Source organism: Loxodonta africana, chromosome 10 (genome assembly GCF_030014295.1).
Source record: "Loxodonta africana isolate mLoxAfr1 chromosome 10, mLoxAfr1.hap2, whole genome shotgun sequence".
NCBI lineage: Eukaryota > Metazoa > Chordata > Mammalia > Proboscidea > Elephantidae > Loxodonta > Loxodonta africana.
Window position 1 is genome coordinate 93196764 of NC_087351.1, and position 16109 is coordinate 93212872.

Here is a 16109-nt window from a genome sequence, read left to right on the forward strand (position 1 = left end):
TAAAATTTATGGAAACTTTTTCAATGTTGTCTTTAGTTTTGCCAGAATATTTTGAACTTGGTTTAAAACTGAAATGGAAGAAGCCCGGGGAGGGCTTTAATAACAACTTTCTTCAGTCTGTTTATTTAAAACATGATGAATAAGCAAAACGAAAAGGTGCAGAATGGAAAAAGAAAAATGATACCTTTGCCTTCCTAGAAATTTTTGAGATTTCTGGATTGCACATCATCTTCCACTAAGAATTAAAATATTCCTTACATGTGTGTAGCCAAATATATACACATAAACTCACTGTCCCAGCTGCCATGTGTATGTAAGCTTAATGTTTATGGGTTCATGAGTAGTTCTAGTTATTGAAAGGGAGTAAGAAGCTTAACTATTATTAAGTCCCCACTGTTGCCTGGCTGAAAATCCTGGTGGCGTAGTGGCTAAGAGCTACAGCTGCTAATCAAAAGGTCAGCAGTTTGAATCCACCAGGTGCTCCCTGGAAACTCAACGAGGCAGTTCTGTTCTGTCCTATAAGGTCACTATGAGTCAGAATAGACTCGATGGTAACAGGTTTGGTTTTTGGTTATTTATTCCCTGGTTTATTTAATGTATTCTCTAAAAATCACATAGTTTCCTATAGTCTTTTTTTTTTTTTTTTAAGGAGATAGGGGTTAGTATTTTACCACACTTAAGAGCAATAAGGGTTAGGGTTGTTAAGAGTAATAGGGAGCCTTGATGACGCGGAGGTTAAAAGCTCAGCTGGTATCAAAAGGTTGGCAGTTTGAATCCACCAGTCCCTCTTTGGAAACCCTATGCAGCAGTTCTACTCTGTCCTAAAGGGTTGCTATGGGTCGGAATTGACTCGATGGCAACAAGTTTGAGTAATATGTTTGCTAATGCATCATTTTCATAGAAAAAAAATGGAAGAAATTAAAGAAAAAATATATTAAGGACAAGAACCCCCCCACCCCCCAACAAAGTGTATGAATTCCATTCTCGGTAGGCTCATGAAGTATTTAAGTACAGTGGTAAGGAAACTAGGCAGATGTGAATTCAAGTACTAGCCCTGCCACTTACTGACTGAACAAACCATGAGCCTTAGCTCCTTTATATGTAAAATAAGATTTGCAGTATCTGCCTTCAGAGGGTTGTTGTAACGCATAAACCCCAAAACCCATTACCATCCAGTGGATTCCAACTCATAGTAACCCTGTAGGACAGAGCAGAACTGCCCCATATGGTTTCCAAGGACTGCCTGGTGGATTCGAACTACCGACCTTTTGGTTAGCAGCTGTAGCTCTTAATCACCACACCACCCAGGTTTCCATTGTAAGGAATAAATGTGGTTATATATTTGGAGATCTTAGCACAGTGTGTGACACAAAAAAATTAGTAGATATCAGTATCATCATCAGGTCACAGTGTAATTTCTTTTTCCCTTTTTGATGCATAGGTCGTCGTTACCCACTGGTGCTGATTTAGCACAATCATGACAGGAGTTAACAAGTGCTAAATATGTATTTGTTAATATCTTCAAAGACAGTATTAGTGAGTTTTCAAGATCCCAGGTTGGGGAAATCGTCTGTAGTGTTTCTGTATATTGTGGGAAAAAAACATCCAGATCCAGAGACTGGGGAGAGATAGCCCTAGAAGGAGAACTACAGTTTCTTCATTACCATCCTATTAATATTTAGAACCTCAGAGATTTGCTTTATGAGTCAATGGAAATTTGTTTCAGCCAAAAATGTATTAATGCTGAGAACTGGTTTCCAAATCTGTTGCACACTTTAATCATTACTTAGAATACTGCTTTTCACAGCTGTCATTATTATCAGGAGATGGAGGAGAAAATGGAGAAATAAGATTATTTGCCCAAAGTTTGGGACATATCTAGGGCTGTGGCCTGAGAATAAGCAGACACACATTTTGGACAATGGTCTTGAAGTGATCACTTAAACTCTGCAACTCATATGAAATGTCCCCAAATTCTAAGCTGACAGCTGACTCAAGACATGGCAAAAAAGTCCAGACAGTCTCCACACTGTGAAACATCATATTGTGCTATGATAGTTTTTCATTTTTCACAAGAAAACATAAGCTGTTATTTCTATCAGACCCAATGCCCGTGGGGCAAGAGCTTGGGCTTCCACATGGGCGCCACAGGATGTTTTCTGGAAGAGTTGCTTGTCAACTGAAAAGGAAATGTGGGGTATGAAGATACATAAAATAGTCCTTCCCCTCCTCCCTTCCCAATTTGCAAAATCTGTAAAACAACCTGGTTCTTTTCCACGACCAAGTTTTTGGTAAATTTTCTGCAACAGGATAAAATTTGGGCTTTTGAAAGCTCACGTTAGAAAGGCTGCATTTTTTTAAACATTTCCAAACAATAAATGGCGTTTCTGTTTCTTAGAAGCATGTCAGGACTCAAGGAAATTGCTGAGTCCTGAAGACTTGTGCTTTTCATCCTGCTGGATAAACAGAAACAGTCATGATTTTATATTTCTTTTATTCTCAAAAGAAAATGACCTAGTCAATCAACTACCATACTTTCAGACACAAGAATATTTCACTCTCATGGTGTTCTATTTTCAAGTTTTATTCTGTCATAAATTTGGAACTAAAATTAAGTTGCAAACTTTAGGTAAAGCAGGGTGGTAAAATTTAACGGTCACTAAAATTTCAAGTGGAATCCATTTTACTAAGCTTGGTTCCTTGCTCTCCTGAGGCCTTTTGACATAGTAAATTGAACTGTGCAAATCTAATTGGCTGAGACCCTGTTTGACCCTAATACAGACTGCTAGTGTTTCATCTCTGTTGAGACGTCACACTAAATTTAAGGTTTGATAAGCCTCTTCACCTTTTGAGAAAATAGAGATTTTAATGAGTCATTACCAGTAAGTCACCCAGTCCTGAAGTGCCAAAGTGTTGCCTTTGCCCAACTCCTACCTGTCTCCCATACTTACCTATGTTTTGTTTTATTTATGTCATTGGTTAGAATATCTCTATCATGTATCAGAAGAAGAGATGGAGGTACATAGTGATTTGCCTAAGATCTGAGGAATACAACCAGGGAAGAACAAGTAGGTGTACAATATATTTTGGTTTCCAAAATTAAAGAAGCTCCATTATCACTCACATGAGTCATTCTAGGCATGAAGAAGATACTGCATTACTTTCTAGTTAAATAAAGCCTTAAATAGTCAATCCTAATTTATCACTTTATTAAAATTGAGACTGCCAAAAACGTACCTTAGTATCTTCAAAGGCAAATTAGAATTTGTGGGAAGATTTAAGAATTGCTTTAACCAACCCTTCAGTTCATTTGGAAAGCCAGGGTTGGAGAAGAGCATCCCATTTCACCCTAATGCCCCCTACTATGTAACCTGGGACTCTTAGCTGCCCTACCCCTGCATTTTTACCTACAATCTCTAAGATCGCCAAAATATTCTGTGGTTTGAAAGGACAGATTATGGGCATTCTACAGTATGGCAGACATGATTGACCGCAAAACCAATGACATTGACTGTTCAATTCGTCTGTCACTAGCTCAATTTCCTGGTTGTTTATCAGGAGAGCTGGTCATTGACTGGGATCAAGGAGATGTTAACTTACTATCTTGTCAGCCTCTGCCAGCACAATTTATTTGGCCATGTCATTCAAATTTTTGCCCAGTTAATCTTCAACAATGTGTCTACCCACTCTAACACTGGGATTTTTCTCTAAATTGTGATACCCCTATCGTAGTATTTAAGGAGCCTTGGTAGTGCAATGGTTCAGTGCTCAGCTGCTAACCAAAAGGATGGTGGATTGAATCCACCAAGTGGCTCCAAGGGAAAAAAGGCCTGGCGATCTGCTCCCATAAAGATTATGGCCTAGGAAACGCTATGGGGCGGTTCTACTCTGTCCTCCAGGGTCACTATGAGTTGGAATAGACTCAGTAGAACAGAACAGCAACAACACATTAATATTTACTAGGATTGTTCCAAAAGAACCTCCAAATTCAATAGTTCTGCCTTTTTTTTTTTCCTCCATAACACTTTGCTGCTATAGGGACTTTATTCCATAAATAGCTCAAATAAAACAATGGTTGGGGAAAAATATTTTCTTCTCCTTTACCTAAACAGTATTCAGATGACTAAACAAAATCACACACTTTTCTTGCCCAAAACATTTCTTAAAAAATAAATATCAAACTTTTCAAATGAAATGTTCCAGAGCATTTTTAAAAGCCAATATTGGAGAAATTAAATGTAGTATGGGTTTTCTGAAAAACAGCATGACAATAATGCCACCAAATATTAATGCTTGGAAAGTGGAATGTTTGAAGTATAAATCAAGGAAACTTGGAAGTTGTTAAAAATGAAACTCAAAGCTTGCAGACTGATATCCTAGGAATTAGTGAGCTGAAACGGACTGGCATTGGCCATTCTGAATCTGACAATCATACAGTCTACTATGCCAGGAATGACAAATTGAAGAACAGCATCACAGTCATTGTCAAAATTAACATTTCAAGATCTATTCCAAAATACAACGTTGTCAGTGACAGGATAATATACATACCCCTCAAGGAAGACCAGTTAATACTACTGTTATTCAAATTTACACCAAAACCAGAAACCAAACCCATTGCCATCTAGTCAATTCCGACTCATAGCAACTCTATAGGACAGAGTAGAACTGCCCCACAGGGTTTCCAAGGAGCGCCTGGCGGATTTGAACTGCTGACCTTTGGGTTAGCAACCAAAGCACTTAACTACTATGCCACCAGGGTTTCCCAACATCAACCAATAAAACCAAAGATTAAGAAACTGAAGATTCTATGAACTTCTGCAGCCTAAAACTGATCAAACATGCATTCAAGATGCACTGATAATTACTGGTGACTGGAAATGAAAGTTGGAAACAAAGAGGAAGGATCCATAGTCAAAAGATATGGCCTTGGTGATAGAAATGTTGGTGGAGATAGCATGACAGAATTTTGCAAGACCAATGACTTATTCATTGGAAATATCTTTCTTCAACAACATAAATGGTAACATACATGTTGACCTCACAAGATGAAATACACAGGAATCAAATGGACTACATCTGTCAAAAGAGACGATGGAAAAGCACAGTATTATCAGTCAGAACAAGGCCTGGGGTCAACTACGGAACAAACCATCAATTGCTTATGTGCAAGTTCGTGTTGAAGCTGAAGAAAATTAAAACAAGTCCACAAGAGTCAAAATACGATCTTGAGTACGTCCCACCTGAATTTTTAGCGATCATCTCTAGATTTGATGCGTTGAACACTAGTGACCAAAGACCAGATGAGTTGTAGGATGACATTGAGGACGTGATAATGAGGAAAGCAAAAACTCATTAAAAAGACAGGTAAGAAATAAAAGATCAAAATGGATGTCAGAAGAGATTCTGAAACTTGCTTTTGAATGTAGAATAGCTAAAGTGAATGGAAGAAATGACCATGTTTAGCTAATCAGAAAATTTCAAGGGGCAGCTCGAGAAGACAAAGTAAAATATTACAATGACACATGCAAAGACCTGGAATTAGAAAACCAAAAAGGAAGAACACATTTCTCAAGTTGAAAGAACCAAAGAAGAAATTCAATCCTTAAGTTGCAATACTGAAGGATCCTCTGGGCAAAATATTGAACAATACAGGAAATATCAAAAGAAGATGAAAGGAATACATAAAGTCACTCTAACAAAAAGAATTGGTCGACATTCAGCCATTTCAGGAGGTAGCATATGATCAAGAATCAATGGTACCGAAGGAAGAGGTTCAAGCTGCACTGAAGGCATTGGCAAAAAACAAGGCTCCAGGAATTGATGGAAAACCAACTGAAATGTTTCAACAAATGGATGCAGTGTTGGAAGTGCTCACTCATCTGCCAAGAAATTTGGAACACATCTACCTGGCCAGCTGAATGGAAGAGATAGATATTTCTGCCTATTCCAAAGAAAGGTGATCCAGCAGAATGTGGAAATTATAGAACAATATCATTAATATTGCACATAAGTAAAATTTTGCTGAAAAGTATTTAAAAGCGGATACAGCAGTACATCAACAGGGAACTGCCAGAAATTCAAGCTGGATTCACAAGAGGATGGGGAAATAGGGATATCCTTGCTGATGCTGGATGGATCTTGGCTGAAAGCAGAGAATACCATAAAAATGTTAACTGTGTTTCATTGACTATGCAAAGGCATTCAACTGTGTGGATCATAACAAACTATGGATAACATTGGGAAGAACGGGAATCCCAGAACACTTAATTGTGCTCATGAGAAACTTGTACATAGATCAAGAGGCAGTTGTTTAAACAGAACAAGGGAATATTGAGTGGTTTAAAATCAGGAAAGGTGTGGGGCAGGATTGAATCCTTGCACCATACTTACTCAATCTGTTTGCTGAGCAAATAATCCCAGAAGCTGTACTATATGAAGAACACCATATCAGGATTGGAGGAAGACTCATAACCTGTGATACGCAGATGACATAACCTTACTTGCTGAAAGTGAAGAGGACTTGAAGCACTTACTGATGAAGATCAAAGCCTAACGTCTTCAGTATGGATTACATTTTATCATAAAGAAAACAGAAATCCTCACAACTGGACCAATAAGCAACATCATGATAAACAGAGAAAATACTGAAGTTGTCAAGGATTTTATTTTACTTGGATCCTCAATCAACAGCCATTGAAGCAGCAGTCAAGAAATCAGAAGACAGTTTTTACACTGGGAACATCTGCTGCAAAAGACCCTCTTTAAAGTGGTAAAAACAAAGGTGTCACTTTGAGGACTAAGGTGTGCCTGGCCCAAGCCCTGGTGTTTTCAATTGCCTCATATGCATGTGAAAGCTGGACAATGAATAAGGAAGACTAAAGAATTGATGCATTTGAATTATGGTGTTGGTGAAGAATATTGAGTGTACCATTGACTGCCAGAAGAACAAACAGGTCTGTCTTGGAAGCAGTACAGCCAGAATACTCCTTACCAGTGAGCATGAGGAGACTTCATCTCACAGACTTCAGGACATCATGCTTGGTAAGGAAGAAGGCTAGCAAAAAAGAGGAAGACCCTCAACAAGATAGATTGACACAGTGGCTGCAACAATGGGCTCAAGCATAGCAATGATTGTGAGGATGGCGCACGACAGGGTAGTGTTTTGTTCTGTTGTACACAGGGTCGCTATGAATCAGAACCGATTTGATGATACCTAACAACAACAACAATATCTTTTAATGATATCTTTTAGAGCATAGTCTCTGGAATGTCTCTGGAAAAATATATTACTCTTTTTAAAAACATAAACCTATTTTTACTCAAATAAGTGAAGGACTCAGTTCATCTCTAATCAAAGAACGTATTTGGAAATGCTTATGAAAACTTTTAAATTATCAGCCCGGCACCTAAAATGTTCTCTTTTCCCTCATGAAAATGAGATTGATATTTATATGGATCCATGTAATCAGTTTCATTACTGCTACATTGTGCATTTTTTCACTTCTTTATTATATTTCATACTTATCCAAAAACCTTTCCACATAATCTGACCAAAATCTGAATTTAAGTTTCACCGTTACCCGAGAAAGTGAGGACGGAAGGAGAGATGAGCTCCGTGAGGGCAGGGATATTGTTTGGTTTACTGCTTTATCCCCAGCATGCAGCATAGTGCCTGGCACACAGTAGGTACAAATAAATGTTCTGTGTGTGTAGAATTACTATTTATTGAGTACCTGCCAAACACCAAGATTTTCATATTTCTTATCTTAGTGAATCCTCCCAACAGTCCTATGAAGTATTATTCTGTTCCCCAATAGCTGTGTTTGCTCCTTCAAAATGACCTACAGATGGCCTACGAGAAGAAGAAATAGGAATAGGAAAAATCATGTTCAAAATCATCTAGTTTTTATCTCATTTCAAATAATAACAAAAAGAGAGAGACATAAAAAAAAAAAAAAAAAAAACACATAAGAGGCGGGGCAAATGACTTTTCCAGAAACTCTCTTTGGTAATTTCCAGAGTTTTCATAACTAAGCATGATAGTGATCCTTTTGGTGTAGTTTGTACTCTGGGGCTCACAGAGCACCAGGCGGAAGGCAGATAGCCAATAAAAGGTGGATCAGGTAGTTTGGTATTTAAAGAAATGAAAACAAACTCCAGCAGCAGCAACTGCCACCATCAGCTATCAGAAGCAAGCTGTCAGAGGCACTGAATGCTTTTCAGCTAAATTGAGGAAAAATGGATTTCCTTTTGTGTCTATTTTAAATGTTTCAGCTGATCTTGAGGGGATTAAAGCAAGGATTTTCTTGTTTCAATGTACATCAGCCCCATATACAAACAGAACTCTGATACTGCATCATACATTTATAGTCAAAGACAATACTTGGTTTTTAAGAAGAGCAGCACAATGTAACTGCAAATGGATGTCAGGAAAAATAAGCCAGACAATGGTAAGCTCCAGTGAAGAATTTAGGTAATTACAAGCTGCACTGTAAAAATCACTGTCAAACAAGTTTGTCTCTATTGTTTGTGATTCCTCAGAAGATTGAAAACACTCTTCTCCCTGCTGCCCCCTTGCTATTTTATCCTTTTCCTTTCCCGCCAATTCCTACCATTCAGGTCCTGCTCACTAACCTTCTGTTTCACTACCACATTTAAAGAAGGGAGAGCAGAGCAGGAGGGAGAGGCAGGGTGTGTGTGTGCGCGCGTGCGTGTGTGTGTGCACGCGCACACACGCATGCACGCACGTACAGGAATGATAGAATTTGGAAGCTCCCTACCTCCCACCACTGGGGGGAAAAATTAGGGCTGCTTGTTATTTTTTAATTGGTGAGTCTTGGGAAGATCCAGGTACAGGTGCTATACGAGCAAGAGACAAAGTAGGATGGCATTCATTTGTTAATTTAGTCAATATTTATTTATTGAGTAGCTATTATGGTAAGGCACTGTACTAAATACTGGATATTTGGGAAGGTAAATGAGAGGAGAGTTGATTCAAACAGGTATAATAGGAAATTATAAGTCATTGAACAGTAAATTTTATTTTGAAACCTAAGCCCCACAGCCCTGGTGACGCAGTGGTTAAGTGCTTGGCTGCTAACTGAAAGGTTGGTAGTTCGAACCCACCAGCACTTCCGCAGGAGACAGATGTGGCAGTCTGGTTCCATAAAGATTACAGCCTTGGAAATGGGGCAGTTCTACCCTGTCCTATAGGGTCACTATGAGGGGGAATCGACTTGACAGCAACGAGTTTGGTGTTTTTGTTTTGTTTTGGTTGAAACCCTACTGCTAAATGGGTCCAAAAATTTAACAAATATTTTTTTCAATTCTGTTATTTTCCCCTTGGAGTACTCTCTGCTAAGCTTCATGCCACTATGCTAGCTCTTTTTTTTTTTTTTTTTACATCTTAGACCCCCTTTGCAGTATTTTCATCATTAGCCTGTTATTTAAGTGTTAGTGTCCCTGAGGATTCTACCCTTGACTTTCATCTCTTCTCATTCTACACACTTCCTTGGGAGTCCTCATTTACTCTCATAACTTTCAGTATCATGGCATATGATATAGATACCAGATGTGATAATACCAAATTCTACATGTTCAGTTCAAAGCCCTTCCAAGCTCTGGACTCATATACGAAACTCCCTCTTGTCATCACCACATGGATGTTTCAAAGCACCCACACTGAAAATATAAAAAATTGAGCTAACATCTTCCTTACTCTCAATGATGAAGTTCCCAATCAAGAAACCCAGGAGTCATTTTTGACTTCTTCCTTTTTACTCCCTAACAACCAATCTCAAAATTCTATGGATTTTTATATCATAAAAATACATACTAAACTACCCACTCCTCATGCTCTCCGCTACCACCTAATCTGGTCTCTATCACCTCTTGCCAAGATTATTACAAATAATTGCTGCTTAAATGGTCCCCCTGGTTTCAATCTTGCTTACCCCCAGCTACTTTAAACTTTGCAGCTAGTTACCTATTAAAAGTACAAATTTGATCATGTTACTTTCTCTGAAAACCCTTAACTGGTTTCCTAAATACTGAAGGTAAAATCCAAACTCCTTTATGAGGTTATTTAGACCTCTGCTTGCCTTACAAACGCCTATCTTGCATCTTTCTCCTTTCTCAGATGTTACACTCCATTTTACTCTCTTAAACATGGACTAAAAGGCTTCTTTCAGTTCCTTAAATATGTAATTGTTGCTCTCTTTACTTCAGTCTGTCCTATGGCCTTTCTTCTTCCCAAAACTTTTATCTTCATCCCAAAGTTGCCTGGCTAACTCCTGTTATTTAAATATCAGCTTCCTTTCGGAGGCCTTCTGGGATCATCACCCCATCCCAGCTGACCCTAAAAAAAAAAAAACCCACCTTTAATTCCACTCAACCTCAACCTACCCTTCCCCCCAACAAACAGGGACAAGTGCTCTTGCTATATGTTTCCACAGTAACTTATACATTCCCTCTAATATCACTTAAAAGATATTTTATTACAAATACTCATTAAAAGTCTAGATTCTGTCTAGAAGGCAAGAAGGTGTCCAGCATACGCAGGTTGCCTTTCTAGCTCTAGCACCTAAATGAGTGCTGCTATAACAGAAATACCATAAATGGTGGCTTTAACAAACAGAAATTAATTTTCTCACAGTTTAGGAGGTGGGAAGTCCAAATTCAGGGTGCTGGCTCTGGGGGAAGGCTTTCTTTCTCTTTTGGCTCTAGAAGAAAGTCCTTGTCTCTTTGAGATTCTGCTTCTGGGAGATTTTCATGTGGCTTGGCATCTCTCTTCCCCCATCTCTGCTTGCTGGCTTGCTTATTTTTAATCTCTTTTATACGTCAAAAGAGATTGACTCAAAATAAACCCTACACTAATCCTGCATCATTAGCATAACAAAAATAACGCATTCCCAAATGGGATTATAACCACAGGCATAGGGGTTAAAAATTACAACACATATTTTGGAGGGACACAATTCAACCCATAACAAGTGCCTTGCACAGAATGGCGCTCATAAATATTTGTTCAATGAGGAAATATGGGAGGCTGAGAAGGGCTTAGAGATAAATAAAACGGGACCCTTAAGGATAACATTAAATGCAGAATGACTGTTATACATAGTTACATGATGATAATGAGAAAATAAAATTGACTCCAATTTGGATACACAGGGATTTGCTAACAGTGTAAATTGGAATTAAATATTTAGCTCTCTCTTCTGGGATAATCTAATCCACACTAAACACTTCTGGAAGACAGTTATGATTTTATATTACAGATGAGACAACAGGCACAGCAAAGTTAATTGAGTTGCCCAAGGTTACCCAGTAAATCAGAGTCAGAGCCAACCTTCAATCTTTAGTGCTATTGTTATTATTTTACAAATGACTATGTCTTTTCCCCCAAAGTTTTATTGTGTGACTGTCAGACTTCCACATATATATTTTAATACTCTTCTCCAAACTATCACTTCTCCAAAATTTATATTTGAATATAATACAGGAATTTTTTTCCATGGATTTTCCTCTAGTCTCTGTAATTAAAGGCTTTCTGTAGCATGTCTCTGCACTAGGCACTTCTCTCGTGCTTAATTCATCTTCAACTATTGTCCTCTGGGAAGTGTCAGCTCCCTCTTTGTTCTTCATAGAGTATTAGCATCAGACACTAATTGTCACTACAAAGTGCCAACAATTAACTCTTCTGCCGTTGGATATCATATTGGGTACTCTACATCTATAAATGTCCACAGCTAGTCGGCTGGCACATTCTATTGCGTTGGATGGGTGTTTTGGTAAAAAATGCTGCCAGTACTTAATAGGCATTTGAGAAGCAACAGAGACTATTAAATTTAATGGGATTACTAGTCCCAACATTTATATATCGAGAAAAATAAACTCAAAAAGATCCGTGCTGCCATTTCAAAAGGCTAGCTATGTACTCAATAAATGTTTATACGTGGTATCCTGTGGCCAATGACAAACACAAAACATAACCAAAATGCCTGAAAAAGCATTTATTACCGCCTTGATAAACACATTTAACATACATTGAGCTTTGCTTTGTATAAGAACAGGTACTGCTGATATTAATTTCTCAGAGTTAGGTCTTTCCTAGCCCCAGACTGGAGTAACCGGAGCTTTTTTTTTTTTTAATGCCTAAATATGGCTCAAGATGTTATAAGAATTTAATCTGCATAAAACTGTGGCTAACAAGTCCCAGTTTTATTAGGTATATAAAACTATATGCTTTCTCAGCATTTTTTTTTTTTTCTGCTTTTAACGGATACATCATCAAAAGAATTCCTAGCCATAGAACATTCCTCTTGCTCTTTGGGCTTTACCAGGCCCATCCTTTATTTGCAACATCTTTACCAGAAGCAATCATCTTTACCATTTACAGCACTCAAGCCAGCTCATTATATCACTCTCTAGTTCTGCAGCTCCAAGCCTACGAAGAACTCTAAATGTCCAAAGTATTTACTGTTCTTAATCCCCAATGTGACATTAAGTGAATTGGTTCTATCATGGGAGTATAACTGATTATGTTTCTCCTAATAAAAATGGACACTAGAATTATCCATTTATAAGATAGCTCAATGTAAAAGGAAGAGTGAACTTCTGCCAGATGCCAGCTTAACATCAAGAGCTCACACCATGGACATGTCAATTAAAATTCCAGTAGAATCTTTCAAACACAATTTTTCAGTTCAAGAAATGCGCATAAACCCATGGTGAATTGAGAGGCTATAGAAGGTAATTCTTATGTTCCACGTATGTGCTCAGATTCTTGATTGGTCACTGGTAGACAACATTCATGGTATCAGAATAATTTTGATTTTCACTTGAAAATGTAAATTTCAGGAATTCACCCTCATTCATCACTTCTGTTTTTTAGGAAATGACTTTCAGGGGATGTTGCTGTCATTTCCTAATGCTGTAGTTCCTATTAAGCTACACCAAGGGATAGAGGTTCATTTCAAAACTCAGCATAAAGTCTGAGCTGGCTTCCTTCTTTAGGGAGACTACAAGTGCTCTCAAAGACTATAAAAGATAGAAGATTCCAATTTGAGTTCTGACATTGTAATTTTCACCCCATTTGCTACCGTGGTTTGAATGTGAGAATAATAAAATAAAGGATAGCAAAGTAAAAACACAAATGTTTTTATCCTAAAGATACTTGTCCTATTTAAGAATTTACCTGCAGAGATTCCACTTCTGCATCTTTTCTGTGGTTTTCATCCAGCAGATCTACAAGAAAGTAAAATACCCATCTAAGTACAATGTTAAAATGAGTTGCTTCTTATTATCAAACCCAATTCAGTCAGTAGCTTGATAAACTGTTGCCTGGAAAGAGAATTTTATGTGTAAGTGAGAGAAAACCAAAAACCCAAACCTGTTGCCATCGAGTCGATCCTGACTCACAGTGACCCTACAGGACAGAGTAGAACTGCCCCATAGGGTTTCCAAGGAACAGCTCATGGATTCAAACTGTCAGCCTTTTAGTTAGCAGCCGAACTCTGAACCACTGTGCCACCATGGCTCCAAGCTATGCAAACTAAATGCTTGATGATCCCAGTTGCTTAAGATATGGCAGAGCTCTAGACCTTGGCAAACCAAAACTAGCTGAGAAGCCCTGGGAGGTCCCAGCTTTACCCGAGATACCAGAAAATGAACACAACTCAATTACAAATACCAAATCATACCTATATTTTAGGAATTGGTCCAATATTTATATAACTGAAAAGGAACACAATTTTTTTCTTTAAATTTGTTTTGAAAGAAAAATTAGAAACAAACCACTTGCTCTTAAAATAAGCTCACAAGCCAAGTTCCACCCCCAGAGTCAATTTTTATAACCAAATTAAAACACCTTGGAATAATGAATGTTGTTAATGGAAGTAGAAAATCACCTTAACTGTAAAGGCATATTAATTATCGTTTCACACTGAGAGGGTGGGGAACCATTGAAGCTACACCTGACCAAGAATTTGGCACCATCTCAGAGAAATTAGGGGTTGAAGGGAAGGCAGTCAAGTGAAGAGAGTTCTGAATTAATGCATGTGTACAGCCTTGGTGTCTCAGTGCCCTACGTTAATTTATAACTTGCTATAAAGCAAAATATATTTGGCAAGCAGAATTTTCTGCCTGCAGTTATACCACCTTCTGCTATGATCTTATTAGATCTCACAAACCTAAAAAGGGCTGGGCTGAGTCAGAACTTGGATGAAAACTGGCAAGGAACACCTACAGCAGCACATGTTAATATTAGTATTTGCTATACTTTGTGATTGATGCTGCTTCCTAAGATGCTGTGCTGCATAAAAGGGAAATATAACTTACAGAAATTCAATACATATCCCAGAAAGGCAAATGCAAACATTTTTAGCAAGTGTTCACTAGATACAGCAGGAAGTGGTAAGACAGTGGGTAGCCATGGCATGCTGATATATGTCATAATTGGGCAGGCAATACAGTGAAACTTTAGGAGACCAGGCAGATGATATAATTGTCTGGTGATGGCCCTTCAAGACTGCATGGCTAAGAGGGCTACCAAGGAATGGCAAGCAATTCCCTCAAGATACAATTTAGTAGGATTAAGAGTAAGAGGTAGCTCTTACTCTGTATCCTGTAGAGGAGCAGACTTTGGCTTCCTAAACCTCCTATAATCAGTGTTATATCAATTAAAGTTAAGGTGTATGCCACTGTTTTAGGTTATGCTTTTAAAGGGGTTTTTGGTTGGTGTATCCCGTTCTTATAAAAGAGAAACTAACTTGGGGTATGACAATTAGTTTAAGTATCCTCAGTTATTCTTCTTCCTGTATCCTTACTCCTTTGCAATGTGACTTTGCAGCTACTTCCATCAAGAGGTCTTGTCTATTTTTCCACCTCCTGCATCTGGCCTGGCCTCCGTACTCAATTTGACGAATAGAATACAACAGAAACAATGCTGTGTCAGTGCTGAGCTGAGACTTCAAGAGGTCTTGCAGACTTTTACTTTTGCCCTTGGAACCACCATGTGAACAAGCCCAGGCTAGCCTACTAGATGACAAGAGACACATGGTCCAGGACACTTCCTGTCCCCTCTACCCTGTAAGTTCCCACGGCTAGCAGTCAGCAAGTCCCTAGAAACAGAGCTACCCAGGTATCCTAAAGATGAATACAGATGCATGGGGAGTCCAGTTGCGACTAGATAAACTGTCTAGCTCAAGTGCAAGCTTCAACTCACAAAATCGTATAGTAAATAAATGAGATTTTGGGATGGTTTGCTAACTGATACCAGCTATTTAGAAATACCAGTGTTCAGAAATTATTAGAAGGATACAGAAGTAACTAACAGACACAATGGAAAAGAGAATCCAGATTCTGAAGAGCTAGGGTAGGTCTGGGTGGTAGCCCTAACTAATGGGCATTTTATTCTGGGTGTTCCAATCTTGGTTTTACTCCACTCAAGTTGAAATTACATAAAGAGAATAGCTAATGGGCCCAACTTAGATCTCTTGCCTACTACTTGGCTAGAGAAAAGTATGGGGCACTTTCATTGATAATCCTAAAAGGACTAGACTAACACCAAAAAGGATAGTTTCCAAATGCAAAACCAGGGTATTGTTTATAGAAGAAGGAGGGATGGATAACAGAAAGCCAAAACAATAGTTGTCCACCCTAGTTGGTTTTAGTAAATTGTTTTCAACCCAACTTTCAGGAGATAAAAGATCACTGTTGAGTCCCAATGTGATCTTTCAGTACTGGGAGTGGCCATTTTCCTCCACTACTTCTAATAGTGTGCCCCTTGCAATGAATTACATTGTTTACAGTGCAGTGAAGCTGGTGTAATGGATAGTGGGGTCAATCAGCCATAAAGGAAAATCAGTATCATACGTCTAGAGTCACCTTGGTACGGCAAACACCCTAGGTAAAGTTCACTAGATCACGTGTATTGGATCTCTTATTTATCCAAACTCAACCCACTCATCTGATAAAATGTAGGTGTAAAAATTTCAATCTGTCCCCAGAACTTCATAGTAGAATTACTGTAATAAAAATTATGTTCTGTCTGTTCCAAATACATAAAGGTAATGAGTCACACTGCTCTGCCAAAAAGCTGACAC

The 16109-nt window shown here is 38.3% G+C and overlaps 1 protein-coding gene across 16 annotated transcripts in view; it reads right to left on the reverse strand.

Annotated features, from left to right (window-relative positions):
* The window catches only part of CEP128 (centrosomal protein 128), a 554311-nt gene that overhangs the window by 115266 nt on the left and 422936 nt on the right, over positions 1-16109 (reverse strand). For 15 of the 16 annotated variants that reach the window (XR_010323199.1, XR_010323198.1, XM_023546439.2 and 12 more), the window contains one exon: positions 13202-13251. Coding sequence is in view for 13 of the 16 variants with exons in the window: in XM_023546439.2 (XP_023402207.1) it covers positions 13202-13251 (50 nt within the window). In the remaining 3 variants the exon portion in view is untranslated. Of the gene's footprint in view, positions 1-13201; positions 13252-16109 lie in introns of those variants that run through there. The other variant, XM_064292825.1, reaches the window with a different exon arrangement.